Source organism: Hylobates moloch, unplaced genomic scaffold, assembly GCF_009828535.3.
Source record: "Hylobates moloch isolate HMO894 unplaced genomic scaffold, HMol_V3 SCAFFOLD_7, whole genome shotgun sequence".
NCBI lineage: Eukaryota > Metazoa > Chordata > Mammalia > Primates > Hylobatidae > Hylobates > Hylobates moloch.
In genome coordinates this window covers 9,659,862-9,675,606 of record NW_026652282.1, presented here as the reverse complement: position 1 = coordinate 9,675,606, position 15,745 = coordinate 9,659,862, and the positions used below count along the sequence as shown (strand labels likewise).

Below are 15,745 nucleotides of genomic sequence, written 5' to 3'. Positions count from 1 at the left end.
CAAGCCTGTAATCCTAGCACTTTGGGAGGCCGAGGCGGGCGGATTGCCTGAGCTCAGGAGTTCGAGACCAGCCTGGGCAACATGGTGAAACCCCGTCTCTATTAAAATAAAAAAAAAAAAAAAATTAGCCCAGCATGGCAGCATTCACCTGTAGTCCCAGCTACTCAGGAGGCTGAGGCAGGAGAATTGCTTGAACCCAGGAGGTGGAGGTTGCAGTGAGCCGAGATCGTGCCACTGCACTCCAGCCTGGCGACAGAGTGAGACTCCATCTCAAAAAAAAACAAAAACAAAAAACCCAGCACAGGCCGGGCGCGGTGGCTCACGCTTGTAATCCCAGCACTTGGGGAGGCCGAGGCGGGCGGATCACGAGGTCAGGAGATCGAGACCATGGTGAAACCCCGTCTCTACTAAAAATACAAAAAAATTAGCCGGGCGTGGTGGCGGGCGCCTGTAGTCCCAGCTACTCGGAGAGGCTGAGGCAGGAGAATGGCGTGAACCCGGGAGGCGGAGCTTGCAGTGAGCCGAGACTGCGCCACTGCACTCCAGCCTGGGCGACAGAGCGAGACTCCGTCTCAAAAAAAAAAAAAAAAAAAAAAAAAAAAACCCAGCACAACCAAAGTCAGTGGCAAATTGCTGTTCAAAGCTCTTTAAATATATTTTTTAAAAACATATTTAAAATTGTGATGTCTAACATGACATTCACGTGTTCGAAGGGACCCCCAAACCAGCATGTTAAATGAAGTCTCGACTGGGCGTGGTCGCTTACACCTGTAACCCCAGCTCTTTGGGAGGCCGAGGCAGTTGGATTGCTTGAGCTCGGGAGTTTGAGACGAGCCTGGGCAACATGGCGAAATAAAAAATAAAAAAAATAATTAGCCAGGCATGGTGGCACATGCCTGTGGTCCCAGCTACTGGGAAGGCTGAGGTGGGAGGATCCCTTGAGCCTGGGAGGCGGAGGTTGCAGTGAGCCGAGATTGCGCCACCGCCCTCCTGCCTGTGACAGAGAGACCCCATATCAAAAAAAATAAAAATAAAAAAAAATGAAGTCTCCATCAAGTAAGGGGAGAAGTGTGCTTTGAGGCACAGAAGGAAGAGTGCATGGTGTATGCACACAATGAATGTAGCATGCACCAGCCCTGCCTACAAAAGTCTCAGAAGCCAGGAGCAAAGATGGTACTAGCACGACAATGTGATTACAGAAATAAAATGCTATGCAAGTGTCCAAGGAAAATATAAACTAGGTAAATACAGGTCTTAGAAACATATTTTCTTCCTAGCTTGCTTTGTTGTACATCTCTGCCTTACATTTGTAATTTCACCCCTTCTCATTACATGCAGAGAAAACCTAGTTGAGTCCCAAATTGGTGTGTTTGATTCTCTTAGATTGCAGCGTAAGCCACTCTTGAAAGTGTAATCTGACAGAAAGGATTTGGGAAGTGTGGAGTGCGGAGGATATTTTTTTCTTATTTTCTTGCTAGGCTAGTGAAGGCTACTAGGGTAAATGAAGCATTGAGTGCTTTCAACGTTCTCAAACAATGTTTGAAGTTTACATTCTTGAACAAAGAAAGACTCAAGATTTTTTATTTTTACTTTTTGTTTGTAATGTTGTCTCCAAAATGCTCTGTTCTTTCTAGTAAGCACAAAATTGACCCCATATGTTTAGAAAAAAAATGCAAAAATATTTTCTTTTTGTCTCTTGAGGAATTAGATGCTTCTTTGGGGGAAAATAAACAGACCTTCCTTGTGCATTTAAAGGAGACAATACCTGATTCTGACTACAATGGGTCTCTTACACAGCCGAGAGACTCAAAGTTTGTTAAGATTTTGAATCTCCCCTCCCCCCATACACACTCAATCTTTGCATACACAGCCTAAAAGCTGTGTTGTTCTCCTGAAGGAATAAAATAGCTTTAAAATTCCAACCACTGGAAGGCTGGAAATGTGGCTGTGATGGTTGACAAATTTGCAAGATTTCAAAATGAAGCCAGCTCAATCTCCAAGGTCCTTTAGTGAGTCTCTTTTTATTTCCTTTATTTTTGCTTTATTTGTCTTGATCAATTCAAAATTTGCAGAAATCCCAGACTAAACTGTGTGACCTTCAGGGCTTACTTAAGTTACGTTGGCCTGTTTTGTCCTGGGGGGGAAGAGAAACAGTCATAGGGTCTCCTTTAATCCCAACGTTCTCTCATTCTAAGGGTAAACCTAATGTCCCCTTTGTATCTGTGAAAAATACTGTCGACTCCCAAGTCCTACATAGCAGGAACATATGTCCCCACACTGACTCATAAATACCCCCAGCCCTTCTGGGAGGAATCTCTCTTGGGAAAAACAAAGAATCCCCCATCAAAATTAAAAAAATAAACAAATAGAGTCTCTCCCATCCCCGTGTGCAGCAGTTAAGTCTACAGAGTGTGATATGGGCAGAAGTTTCTGAATTTCCCCATTCCACACGTCAAGCAGCCTGAATTCAATCATTACCAGATTTTTTATTTTACTTTTTTTTGTGTGTGTGCTATGTTTTAGCTTTGTCCCTCTAGGGGAGAAAGGCCTTCTGTTCCATGAATCATCCCTTTTCCTAAATGTTCCTTCTTCAACTGAGGAACACTGGGGCTGGGTTAATTTCTTAAAATCTTCTTTCGTCTTTGCATTGTTTGAAAAAGGCACACAGCAAAAGCCTACGTGGGAATGGTTTCTCTTTGTGCCTTGGGCATTTGCACTGTGCCCACACTCTTCCTTATAGGCAAGAAAAGAAAACTGCAGGGCTCCAGGCCCGTCTCCATCTTGAGATGGCTCCAGAACCTTTGTGCTTACTCCTCTCTTCACCGAGCTGAGCGGGCTGTGGCGCTTCAGGTTTTGTAGCAGCCTCTGCAGCAGCCGGTACACACCCCTTCCCTTGCAACGCAGAGCAAGGCTTCTAGCCTGATGGTCTACTTGATTGTCTAAACCACAGGTAAATGGTTTCCTGTACATTTCTCAAAATAAGCGTTGAGCAAAGGAAATGAAAGCAACCAATTTAATAGTGATCAACAATTTTCCCTACTCCTCCGCTTCAAAAAGCGTATTTTCATAAGTCGGTTTTGAGAAAAATGTTTAAGTTCTTGGACACTTGCATTGCAAAATTTAGCTTTGCAGAATTCAGTGAACTAAGAGCCTTCTTAAATGCTGTTGTTTTCCGCTTAATAAAATTGGTGCTTATTTAAAAAAAAAAAATCTCCACCCTTTCCTACAGAACCAAGGAATCCATTAAAGACCTTATAGAATGGCAAATCTTTAACTTTTAAAAAATTGGTGTTGTCTTCCTGCACCAAGGACTTTGCTTTTACCCATCAGTGAAAATAACTACTTCTGATGATTGATAAGTTATCAAGGACTTACAGACCTAAATGTGAGTCAATTAATTCCCGCTGGATTTAAACTTAGTACAAATCTCACCTGTGTCCTGCTAGTGTCCTTTAAACCCAAAAGATCGAATAAGTTCTTTTAAATCCAAAGATTATTCAAATGAAGAGGACCCAGTAAATTTAAAATCATGTTCACTAATGGTAACTGTATTCATTAAAGCAATCGCAAATATTGAACTCTAATTAGAAACTGGCCATTAGAAAATGAGTAAGCTTGAGTCCTAAATTCCTTAATGCAGCTGCTAAAAATGTAATTTTTACTCATCTATGTTAATGCTAGCACTTGGTTAAATAACCAAGTTCAATTTGATACCCTAAGATACTGTGCTGTAAATTATCACCTTCATTTTCTTGAGCACGTGCATGTCAGCTTATCAAAACCCGTAACTGAGAATATATTTTTATTAAAGCTCTCACACAATTCATACTAGGAATTCAATCAGCCTGAGAAAATGATCTAGTATAGACAAGGTATTTTGCATACCTGGTTGAAACCCATTTCTATGCCATAAGGGAATTTATCCAGTCACCAGATGCTTGTCCCTCCCCAGTGGACCAAGAGGTAGGCCTCTTTGCAAAGGTTTCATCCGCGATCCTTCCAGAGACCAGACACACCAGCTAAGTTTTTAAACTTTTTATTTGCATATTAAAAAAATTGTGCATTCCAATAATTAAAATCATTTGAACAAAAAAAAAAAAAATGGCACTCTGATTAAACTGCATTACAGCCTGCAGGACACCTTGGGCCAGCTTGGTTTTACTCTAGATTTCACTGTCGTCCCACCCCACTTCTTCCACCCCACTTCTTCCTTCACCAACATGCAAGTTCTTTCCTTCCCTGCCAGCCAGATAGACAGATGGGAGAGGCAGGCGCGGCCTTCGTTGTCAGTAGTTCTTTGATGTGAAAGGGGCAGCACAGTCATTTAAACTTGATCCAACCTCTTTGCATCTTACAAAGTTAAACAGCTAAAAGAAGTAAAATAAGAAGGCAATGCTTGTGGAATGTACAGTGCATATTGGCGGCGCACGCCTCATTACGATTCGCCTGCTTGCTTCTCCTGTTCAATCGCTGTGACCAGAAAAAAAAAAAAAAAAGATGGAGGGAGATGATTAAAGGATTCAGTACAGACTAAAAGGCTTTCATTTAAAGCATCTTTTCAAATCATAAACATTCTGCACGGTATTCCATAATTGAATAAAATATGTATATTGAATAAACTAAATAGAAATACATTTTAATGGGTGTGTTTGTATTAATATGGCATATTAAATATTCCATTACTAAATTACTAAAGCCCCGTGTTTGTTGGCTGCAAAACCATTTTTATTTAACCTTTGCAAGCCACATTCATCAACTGTCGGCTCTTCCCCCGCACTTCCCCCTCCCGAATTCTTCCCGCGGCCGCTCCCAGCCTCCCGCCCTTCCACCGGCCGCTCCCACCCAGCCTTTCTAAAGATGCGGGTGGTTCGCAGCTTACTTTCTTTGGAAGGCAGTGGATTTTTCTCTTGCGTCTCTGTCTTCTTCAGTTTCGACTTATCGAATTTCTCGATCTCAGCCATATCGGGTTTGTCAGACATGGTTGCGGAGAAAAAGCTGCAGGGAGCAAGCCAAGAGCGAGCGTGAGGAAGAGCCACCCGCCCCACTGTCTCTGGGCTGGGAACTGCGCTTCTGCCCTACCTACCTGCAGGCTGAAAACCCTTCCCGCCCTCCTTCCGCTGCCGTTCCGCGCTCACGAGCTTCCTCTTTCTACAGAAAAAGAGGCGACACCCCCCGCGCCCCTCCTCCCCATATTTCAAAACGCTGTGGACCAAAGAGGGCGGATGCCTCTCAAAGCCGAATCTTGCAGAATAAAGGAAATTGACCACTGCGAATTGTTAATTACAGCGTTTAAAATTAAAGGCTGGCTAGGACAAGAGAAGAATAGAAAAGCCACTTCCGAATTCAAGTGGAAAAAATCGGCAAGAATTCCTAAAATGGAGCCCAGGTAGGAAAAGCGTTTCCATTTTCTAGCCGCGGCCTCTCCGCAAGGATGCGGGCCGGATCCGGCTTTCTCGTCCTCTCACAAAGGCGGCGGCCGCGGCTGGAGCTTCCGACCACCGCCCTACCCGCTTCCTCGCCCGCGCCACAATGCAGCCCCGCACACAAAGCGGCCGCCGCGCGCCCCGAAGCCGGTCTTGCCTGCTCTCCTGGCAATTCGGCATCCCTGGCACACATGTCTCTGCAAAGACTGTGAAAATATCATAGTATATATAGCCCCGCCGCCGCCAGGCTGCACAGATGCAGCCCGCGCAGCCGTCCGAGGCTGGGAGGAGGCTCGGGGCTCGGGAGATGAACCTCAGAACAAAGGACCTGTCTGTTCCCCCATATCTCAGCCTCCAAAGCAACGCACAATACCTTTGCGGGCAGACACTAACAAATTTTTTAATGTCCCCTCCGAGCGGCACGGCAAAACGCCAGTTTTTCGGTTTTGTTCTTAAATCATCGATTTCCCCACCCCATTATCTACCATCTAGGGTGTTTCGCATCCCCCCAGCTCCCCAAAGCAGCCTTCCCGGGGAGAACCACTGGGGCTCGGCTTTAGGGAATGCGTTCACAGGGACGCAGATGATGAAAGGGCGAGCACGGTGGGAAAGGGACGGAGGCAGGAGGACGAAGGAGGCAGGGGCCCTGGGGCTCACCGGAGCGAGGCGCGCGAGTACGAGCGAAGACTGGTCTGTGCAGTGGCCACCACCGAGTTGTCGGGCGGGGTGCGGCGGGCGCCGCTTTATGGGCGCTCCTATGTAAATGAGGTGATGTCACCCGTCGGCCCGCTTAACTCCTTCGCGCCGCGTCTCGGAACGGCATCCGGAGGCCTGCCGGGCTTTTCGGGAGCCCCACCCCCATCCGGGGTCCACTAGTGCACGCTAACCACCACGATGGCGAAAAAAATAAATGAGCAAAGCACGCTCCAACACTTCATAACACATTTTCCTCTTTTACGTTTATTTCATTACGATGAATTTTTGCAACAGCAGCGCAAAAATTGCTCTTGGGGACCAGTGCATAATAACTAAGGGTCGGGGTGGCACCTGGGGTGACAGGCATTCTTTTACTGCGAAACTGCCTTTGTCTACTGTGGACATCTCCACACAAGGGCGCGGTGTCTCTGCCTGGAGGGCCTGGCCCGCTGCAGGGGTACGATTCCTGTGACTCAGCTTTCAGACCAGTGGAGGGCATGCGCCCCACCCCGGGCCTCTTTGTCTTCCTTGCTGGCGTTCCTCTTGCCTTGGGTGGGACGTAAAGCACCCTTAAGTGATTTTAAAAGAGAAAGTTTCATCACTGAAACATCCATATTGTTTCATCAGCATAATTTTTGTGAGCACTCGAGTCAACAGTAATATTTGCTGGGTGTAAGGTAATTTGGAATTTATAGGGTAAAACACCTCCCTCTTAGCAAAATAAGTCAAGCTCAAGCTCTGCCATTGACTTTACTGCCTGACAATGAGGAAGTTCTTTACCTTCCGCTTCCTTATTTTCATAAATTATAAAAGTGATGGCTAAGGAGGCCTGCGTTGAATTCCAAAGACTACAGTTACATTATCTCTAACGTCTTAAGGTGAAATTCAAAAATCAAATTATATTTTCGAGGGAGCGGTTTCCAGCACTAGGACATCTCTGAAGTGCATCTGCATCTGGAAATATAAGAGTTTCGGGTAGAGGGAAGCAGTTTTCAAAATGGCACCTGACTCTGTGAATACCAGTGACCCACTTGCTACTGAAAATTAGTTACAAATACCATGCCACGCGCCTGCAAATGGCGTGTGAAAGGAAAAAGACGCGCCGGTTACAAAGAGGCCTAGCTGTGATTATTTCTAAGAGACAAGGCAGTGTGCAAAATATTCCTTCTCCTTTTCCGTGGCCTAGGGAAGTGTTTTTAGAAACCCCTTGCTAATCATTTTTATGGCAAGGCTTTTGTCTCGCTGGGGATTAGAGTCAACCTTATATATAGACCCTTGAATGCCACTGCCAGCAGCTTGGACTTCCCCGTTTCTCCATCTACTTGACTTCCTTTTTCCTGGGGAGGAAGGAGGTGGGGGTGAGCAGGGGCAGGTGACCGTCTGGTTCCCTAGTTAATGCTCTGCTGGGTGGCTACCTTCCTGGCCTCCGAATGGGGCACTGGACCTGTTCGTGCATGCACCAAATGTCACCTGTCTGGTAACAGTCCCCCCGCCCCTATTCCATGTTGGGAGTCCACTTCATCGTTGAAACACAGAAAAGATCTTGCAGGGTTAGCTGGCAGCTGCCATTGTACCGACACCGTTTCCGCAGGTTCTGTGATTCCATTTCCCCTCACCCAGCTGCTGTCGAAAATCATTTCTTTCCTCCCAATGTCTCCTGATGACAAAGGAGTGCCACTACCTTCTCCTGGCTTCTTCTCCCAAGGGCCTTTCCTCAGAAAGGGTTAGGCCTCACCGAAGCAATTCTCCAAAGGAGATGGACGAATGCAAACTTGGAAATGTCTGGAGAAGTTTTCCAGTGCGGTAGCAAGCAGCCTTCCACTGTGCTGAGACACTGATAGAGGGCAGGTGGAAACAGAGAGGAAGAGAAAGAGAGACGCCTGCTTAAAGGAAAAGAGTTCCCATGATTGGGATTGACCTGCCAACCGGTCAGGAGACCTAGAGAGACAGGAAAGGGAAGGGTGGTGCAGATACAAGGAAATGCAAACCAAAGGAATATTCTTAAAAGTTGCATGACTCTGGCCACGTGAATGAATCTTTCTGTGCTGGAGTTTTCTCATCTGTAAAATGGGTTCATTGCAACACCGACCTCACAGGGTTGTTAGGAGGATTAAATGCTTCAGACAGTGCATGACAATTAGTAAGCTCTTTCTATTGTTATTATTCACATGATTTAGGATGGAAGGTTGAGGAAAAATAATACTTGTCTTAGTGTTTAGAATTACTTGAAAATTTTAGGTGTCTTGATATTATTTCTCCTATAGAGACATTTATATATTATATATTATTTCTATATAATTAATATATATGAATATATATTATTATTTTCGCTTACAAAATGTTGATAGAAGATCTTTTGGTAGTTTTACAGCAAATAAAAAATGACAACTGTCGGTTGATATTTTCTAAGAGTCAGGCATTGTAACAGAAGTTTTACATTGGTTTTTTCCTTTCCCACCGCCTTTCCATGAGAAGTTTCCAGATGGGGAAACTGAGGCTTAGAGAGCCATCATTGGGTTACCTCAGCTGGTAGCCACTCTGTCATATATGCCAAGAGCATAGAAAAGTCCTCCCCGCATCCTCTTAGTCTGTACCCGAGAATCACCAGGAAGAGTGTGAGTAACTAGGCTGCTGTGCTTTCCACAGTGTCTGGTGGATAGTAGTTGCTCAATAACAGTTCTCCCACTGCATTGAATTGATTTTCTTTTCTTTTCTTTTTTTGAGACAGTCTCGCTCTGTCACCCAGGCTGGAGTGCAGTGGTGTGATCTCAGCCCACTGCAGCCTCGACTTCCCGGATTCAAGCCGTTCTCTGCCTCAGCCTTCCATGAATTGATTTTCTTAAATGAGGGAGGTACTTGAACTCAGGTGTTGAACCTGTGAGTCTAATTGCCTTGCTTTCTTCTCCCCAGATAATTAAATCCATTTAGTCTTCATGTTCTAGATGTCAGAATGTTCCAGGATCATTCCTGCCCCAGGCAGCTATTTATAAGTCTGTTAATATGTGCCGGGCACAACTACCATTGAGGTAGGAGTTTTCGATCCCAATTAAAAAGACAGAGGCACACAGGGGCAAAGGAACTGCCTACAATGGGTGCAGACATTGTTCCCAGTGAGAACCCCGCCCCCCCCCCCAAAAAAAGGCCTTGAGTGACTCTGGGTTGTATGGTGCACTCTGGCCTTGGGGCTCTCCGGTGAAAGATTAGAGTCCACTTTGCACCTGTCCTGCCTTCCTCATCTCACGGGCCACAGCGCCCCATGAAAACTGTGCCAACATTGCCTGCATTGAAGGGCGGTTCCCCTCCAACCCTGTGTCCGGTGGAACCCGGAAAGGGTGGCAGGGGACGCAGTTTTATTTTGCTTTCCAGGGCGGGCCTGGGATAGAGTCGTGGCTATTTCTAACCGTGGAGGAGTTGGCTAGAAGTCTGAATTCATGAAAATGAGTTCTATTAGTTTGAACCTATTTAATTTTGTGCCAAGAACTTACCAGAAGAAGAGGAGAAGGAAGAGGAGGGAGGAACAGAAGAACAGAAACAAAGCTGAGCTCCCAACTCTTGCCTTCTCAAGCCCAGATCCCTTTGTCTGAGTTTCAGGGCCTCCTACCATCTGCCCCACCTGCCTGCACCCCACGTTCCCCTGTGGCCCCTGCAGTCTCCATCTGGTCTCCCTCACAGCGGAGCCCTCCTTCCACTGATTGGAATCTAAAACCCCTTAAAGACACAGCCTAAGTCCCCCCCGTGAATAACAGGAAAATGAAAAGAGAAAGGATATTTAGTAGACTAGCTATATCAGGTACCCTCAGTTATAAGCCCTTTTAAACAATATCTGATTCCATTCTCACCCTATGGAGTGAGTACTAATATCCCCATTTTTTCTACTAAACAAATTGAGGCTCCGAGAATTTAAGCAATTTGCTCTTTATCAAACGCCCAGGTCTGTCTACCAAGTCTTTCCACCGAGGCCTATCTCTGCCTTATCTTTAGTTGAAGTATCTTTCTCCAGGACTCCCACCCAGAGCGGCCCCACATGGTGCAAAGAGAAAGGCGAGCAGGGGGTGGCAGGAAAGCAAAGAGGAGTGAAAGAACACCCTCGCCCGTGCTCAGTGCTGAGTGCCGTGCTGCTGATTGTCCTGTTTGCTTTATTGATCTGATGGAAACTTTAGAGCCGAAAGAAATGTAAAAGGGATCTCATTCAACCCAGTTTCCCTTCTGTGGCTTGAATTTTCCTCTACAACATCCCCTCCAAGTGGTTACTCAGCCTCCACACAGCCAGGGAACAATACAGAAGCAGAGAATCTTCGAGTTAACGCAGGGGGCAATGAGTAGCTTAGCTTGGCAGGCACTTGCGTAAAATGAGAGAAAGTGACAGGAAATAACGCTGGGAGCCAGGCAGGGGCCAGGTTGTAGAATAATGATAGTAACAATCATGGCTGTAACCATAGCAGTAATAACAGCAAGTGCTTTCTGAGTGCTTTCCATATACTTGGGGAGCTTTCCATGTAGTATTTCCCGAATCCTCACACAATCCTATGACAGTGGCACCGTTATTTTCCTCATTTTGCAGATGAGGGAATCCTAGAGGGATTAAATAACTTCCCCAAGAAAACACAACGAAAGCCAAAGGCAGGATTTGAACTCAGACTGGCTGGCTCAGAAGCCGCCTCATTTAAACACTACTCTTCTCTAGAATCCTAAGGCCTTTTAAAGACTTTGTTCCATACGCCAGATAAGGATAAAGTTATATTCTGTCTCAATCAGCTGTCTAGCTCTTTCATCATGTAGATGTTTTTTCTCTTTTTCTTTTCTTTCTTTTCTTTTCTTTTTTTTTTTTTTTTAAGAAACAGGTTCTCTCTATGTTGCCCAGGCTGGTCTCAAGTTCCTGGGCTCAAGCAATCCTTCCACCTCGGCCTCCCAAAGTGCTGGGATTACAGGTGTGAGCCACCGCACCCAGCCTACATCATGAAGACATTTAAACATAGATATCGTAATAATGTCATATACATTAAAATTTTCCCTGCCCCAATTTTCAAATTATTTCATTACAGAAATTCAGTCTGCTCTTTTTCCTCCTCCTGCATGGCCAAGGCACTGGCAATAAAGAGAATTTGTATCCTGAACGTTGATAGTTTTCCTCAGCTTTTCACTACTTCAGTATTTTTTTTTCTTTTTTCTTTTTTTTTTTTTTTGAGTGGGAGTCTTGCTCTGTCACCAGGCTGGAGTGCAGTGGCGCAATCTCGGCTTACTGCAACCCCCGCCTCCCAGGTTCAAGCGATTCCCCTGCCTCAGCCTCCTGAGTAGCTGGGATTACAGGTGTGCACCACCACTCCCAGCTAATTTTTTGTATTTTAGTAGCCACAAGGTTTCACTGTGTTGGCCAGGGTGGTCTTGATCTCCTGACCTCGTGATCCACCCACGTCGGCCTCCCAAAATGCTGGGATTACAGGCGTGAGCCCGGCCTTACTTCAATATTTTTCTAAGAAGTCATTCATATTACAATGGCTAAAAAAATTCGTAGGTTCAATAGCATATTGAAAGGGGAGGCATTACACACTCCCAATGGCTTTCCGTGTTAAAAATGACAAACCTTTCATTCCATCGTGAAGCAGAATTATCCTTAGCAAGTAACAAGTGTTTGCATATTTTAATGTGTTTTTTCTGTGGGTGCAAAGCTTTATATAAAATATAGTTCCCAGATCATCAGCAGAAGATGGTTAATAGCTTTATGGTGAGGAAAATGGAGTGTAGGTAATGGAGCACTGGCTCAAATCTGAGGGGAAAACCCACGTAGGTCAAGATCAACTTCCCTGGCTGACCCTGACGATTTGGCCTCTCCAGGACTGGCTTCACAGGTGCACAGCTGTGCAGCTGCACTGGGCCTTACGCTCAGAAGTCCCTGGTGCTTGGCTTAATGTACTGCTGCCGCCATTTTGAGATTCTTACCCCACATTTCCATTTTGTACTGTGTCCCCCAAGTTCTGAAGCCAGTCCTGCCCTTTTTAGATTCTCATTCTCTGAGTGCCTCCAGTGCTACTATCTTTTCCTGGACCCAGGAATGGGCCATTACACATGTGCCTCTTCCTCTGCCTATAATGCCCTCTCAGGTCAGGCCCATTAACACTTCTCAGGTGTGGAAACTCCTTGTTCTTCTTGAGTTGAGAAGGTGGTGGCAATTTAGAAAAAAAAAAAAAACTTTTTATTAGGAAACTAGAGGAAAACAAATTTTAAAGCACAAAACAATGGGCTTCTTAACAATACTATAGAGGTTAATCTTAGGTTGATTTGGCCGGCAGAGCTTAAGGGCCACAGCATCTTAGTTCCCTCACCCATTCCCAGCGCACCTGGGAGGAGGTGTGGATACCAGACCAAGGTTCTCAGACTGCTGGCACCAGTAGAGCTGGTGGCACCAATGCCAGAATTGGAATTCTTCATCCCTCTCTCAATTTTCTTTCTAGTTGAGGGACATTCTTGTTGACCCAGGACCGGGCCATGCTTGTGCACAGCAGACAATCCCAAGAAATCTTTGATCTTTATGAGCGAGAGGAACTCTCCAACATCACCTCCAGCCGTTCCTTGTTGGGGTTCTTGGACTGTTTTATCCTGACTTTGCAGCTAAGTTTGTCAGCTCTCCTGGAAGTTTTCCATGCTCCTCCTCTTTCACCCCTTCCTTTTGCTGGTGGATCAGTCTGAGTGTGTACACAGGATGCTCTAGCCTCTTTGCCACCTGCAATGCTTCGATCTGAGCCTAGGTGCCCTTGGAGCCAGCGTTTTGGAGCAGCCGCCACCGTTTTCTAGGCCTCTGTGAGGTGCACACACCAGTTCTGTTCTCTTCCTTTCTGCTGGGTTATTTTTTCCTGTCTGAGGGATGGCTGCAACTTTCAGCTTACTTGTGCCTCAGAATTGACTTGCATGTACCAAGGCCAATGAAGGAGAATTGAAACTGACCCAATAGTCCCATAGATCAGCGGTTCCTAACCTTTTTGGCACCAGAGACCAGTTTTTGGCAACAGAGACCAATCTTTCCATGGACAGGGTCGGGAGGGTGCTGGTTTCAGGATGAAACTGTTCCACCTGAGATCATTAGGCATTAGCTTCTCATAAGGAGCACACAACCTGGATCCCTCATATGTGCAGTTTGAAATAGGGTTGGCGATCCTATGAAAATCTAATGCCGCCCTGATCTCACAGGAGGCATAGCTCAGGCGGTCATGTGGTAATGCTCCATCACTGGCCTCTCACTTCCTGCTGTGTGGCCCGGTTCCTAACTGCACAGCAGGGGGTTGGGGACCACCCCACCCCCTCATAGATCCTTTCTCAGAATTATGTCAATGCTTAAAATAAAAAGCCTGGGATCACAAATGAAAATTATATTTACATACAGTTACCAAAAGTTTTTAATAATTGTGATGTAATATATGTGCTGCTTTATATATTAAAGAACACAGTCTAGCAGTCAGTCTCATATCCACTGTAAATTCCAAATAGTGATCAGTGTTTGATATCTACACAGTGTTAACAGATATAAAAATATCTGTAATTTCTTTTGTTGATACAAGCACAGGAACTGCTAAGATATCAGAGGTTTCTTGACTACATGCGTATTTGAAGAAACCGCTAACATTCAGTTAGAGGTTAATGAAAATAAAGATGGGTTTTTTTCCTTCTAAGTTCCCTAGATTCTCTCCAAAAATCTCTTGGGTGTCCGTGGACCCCAAACTAAAGGAACGGTTTCTTAAACTAGAGAAAGTCACCAACAGCATTTTTGTTTTGTTTTTTGAGACAGAGTCTTGCTCTGTCGCCCAGGCTGGAGTGCACTGGCGTGATCTCGGCTCACTGCAAGCTCTGCCTCCTGGGTTCACGCCATCCTCCTGCCTCAGCCTCCCGTGTAGCTGGGGCCACAGGCGCCGCCACCACGCCCAGCTAATTTTTTTTGTATTTTTAGTAGAGACGGGGTTTCACCTGTGTTAGCCAGGATGGTCTCGATCTCCTGACCTCGTGATCCGCCTGCCTCGGCCTCCCAAAGTGCTGCGATTACAGGCGTGAGCCACCGTGCCCAGCCACCAGCAGCGTTTTTTGAGAAAAGAATGGAAGTGATGGTGTGGCTACTGATGAATGTGATAAACCAATAACTCTGCTTTTGAAATTTAATTTACCATTTACCTCTGAATAGTCTCTGCTTGATCTAAATTTCACCATCTATACCAGCAGCTTACCTGAAAGGGTTTGGGCACCAGCTCAGAGAAGGCAACAAATTGGAAAACAGCTGTGGCGGGGTGGTGGGGGGGTGGGGGGGGAAAGACCAGCTTATAGGTGTCACCTTACATTTTGGTGTTTAGTAATTCCTTATGTAATGCAACTCACATTTATCTAGTGTTAGTGAACTTCATCAAACTATTCTCTCACCTTTTGTGTCATTTTATCCTTAAAGTACTTGTATGCAGATAAAGGGACTAGATATTGGCATCAATATTTTGCAGAGGATGGAATTCAGCACAGAGAGGTTAAGCCACCCGTTCGAGGGTATTCAGTTGGTTTGCAGAGCCAAGACCATAAACCAAAACTCCTTGTTTGCAACTGTGGGCCCATAGTCCTTTAGGCATAATTTTAGGTGCTAGATCTCATAGAATCCGTACTTTAGGAGAAAGATTGTGTATCTAAGATGAGAAGGAGCCAAATTCAGATTCAGTCATATGTGAAACTCAGTCATCTCAGAGTGTGTATTTTACCTGAATACAGGATGGTTCGCCAATACTGGAATTGTTCCCAATGCTAACCAAACAATAATAGACCTGATTTTGTTTTGGCAGTGGCAGTGGTGGTGATGGTGGTATATATTGTTAGTTTTTGTCATACAAGCATCCATTTCTCAGATTTGAAATTACACACGTGGCTTCCAAAGACCTAAATTTACTCATTCATGAAAATGGCTTCCTAGTCTTTTTTTTTTTTTTTTTAGTACTTAAGGTCCTTGGCACAAAGAGTGAGCATACATTTGCACTTAAAGTTTTCTGTTTTTCTATGTATACACAGACAGGGACACAATTTTAGTTTGGGCCAGGAGGAGGTATTTTAATGTCTGAATTTTATATTTTGTACTCTGTGGTTATGTTTGCATAAATGCCTTACTTTTTAGCTAGAACACTGTGTTTGGTTTTGTGTAATGAAGAATTTGGCTGGCCATTATCTCTAGTTCCTGAGACGTAGCTTCTAAACCCTTGGAATTTCCTGAGTGATTGGAGTGTCTTTGTTATTCATGGTGGGCCCCTTGGACCAGGCCTGATTGTTTATGATAATGAGGTGGCTCACACTGGACAGTTTATGCTAATGAGACGATTCAGAATAGGGGCTGGCCAGGCCGGAAAGATCAAATATGTGATTAGAGGGTTGGGGCTTTAAGCCATGAGATATAAGCCCAACCTCTGGAGGGGAAAAGGGGAGCTGGAGAATGAACCATGTGACCAGTGATTCCATCAATCATGCCTGTATGAGGCCTCATTAGGCCTCAATAAAAATCTTAGTACACCAAAGCTCAAGTGAGCCTCCTTGATTGACATTACTCCTTGAGTATTGTCACATTTTCAGGCTGGGAGGATAACACATCCTTTTTTTTTTTTTTTTTTTTTTTTTTTTTT

At 45.1% G+C, this 15,745-nt stretch overlaps 1 protein-coding gene across 1 annotated transcript; it reads right to left on the bottom strand.

The window, feature by feature from the left end:
* Window positions 1–4,020: 4,020 nt before the first annotated feature.
* Window positions 4,021–7,725, bottom strand: TMSB4X (thymosin beta 4 X-linked). The gene is made up of 4 exons (XM_032757972.1): window positions 7,637–7,725; window positions 6,081–6,164; window positions 4,880–4,995; window positions 4,021–4,470 (listed from the first exon to the last, which is right to left on the bottom strand). Exons 1-4 carry the CDS (start codon window positions 7,723–7,725, stop codon window positions 4,436–4,438), a joined length of 324 nt encoding a protein of 107 aa, XP_032613863.1. The 3' UTR covers window positions 4,021–4,435.
* Between the last annotated feature and the right edge of the window lie 8,020 nt (window positions 7,726–15,745).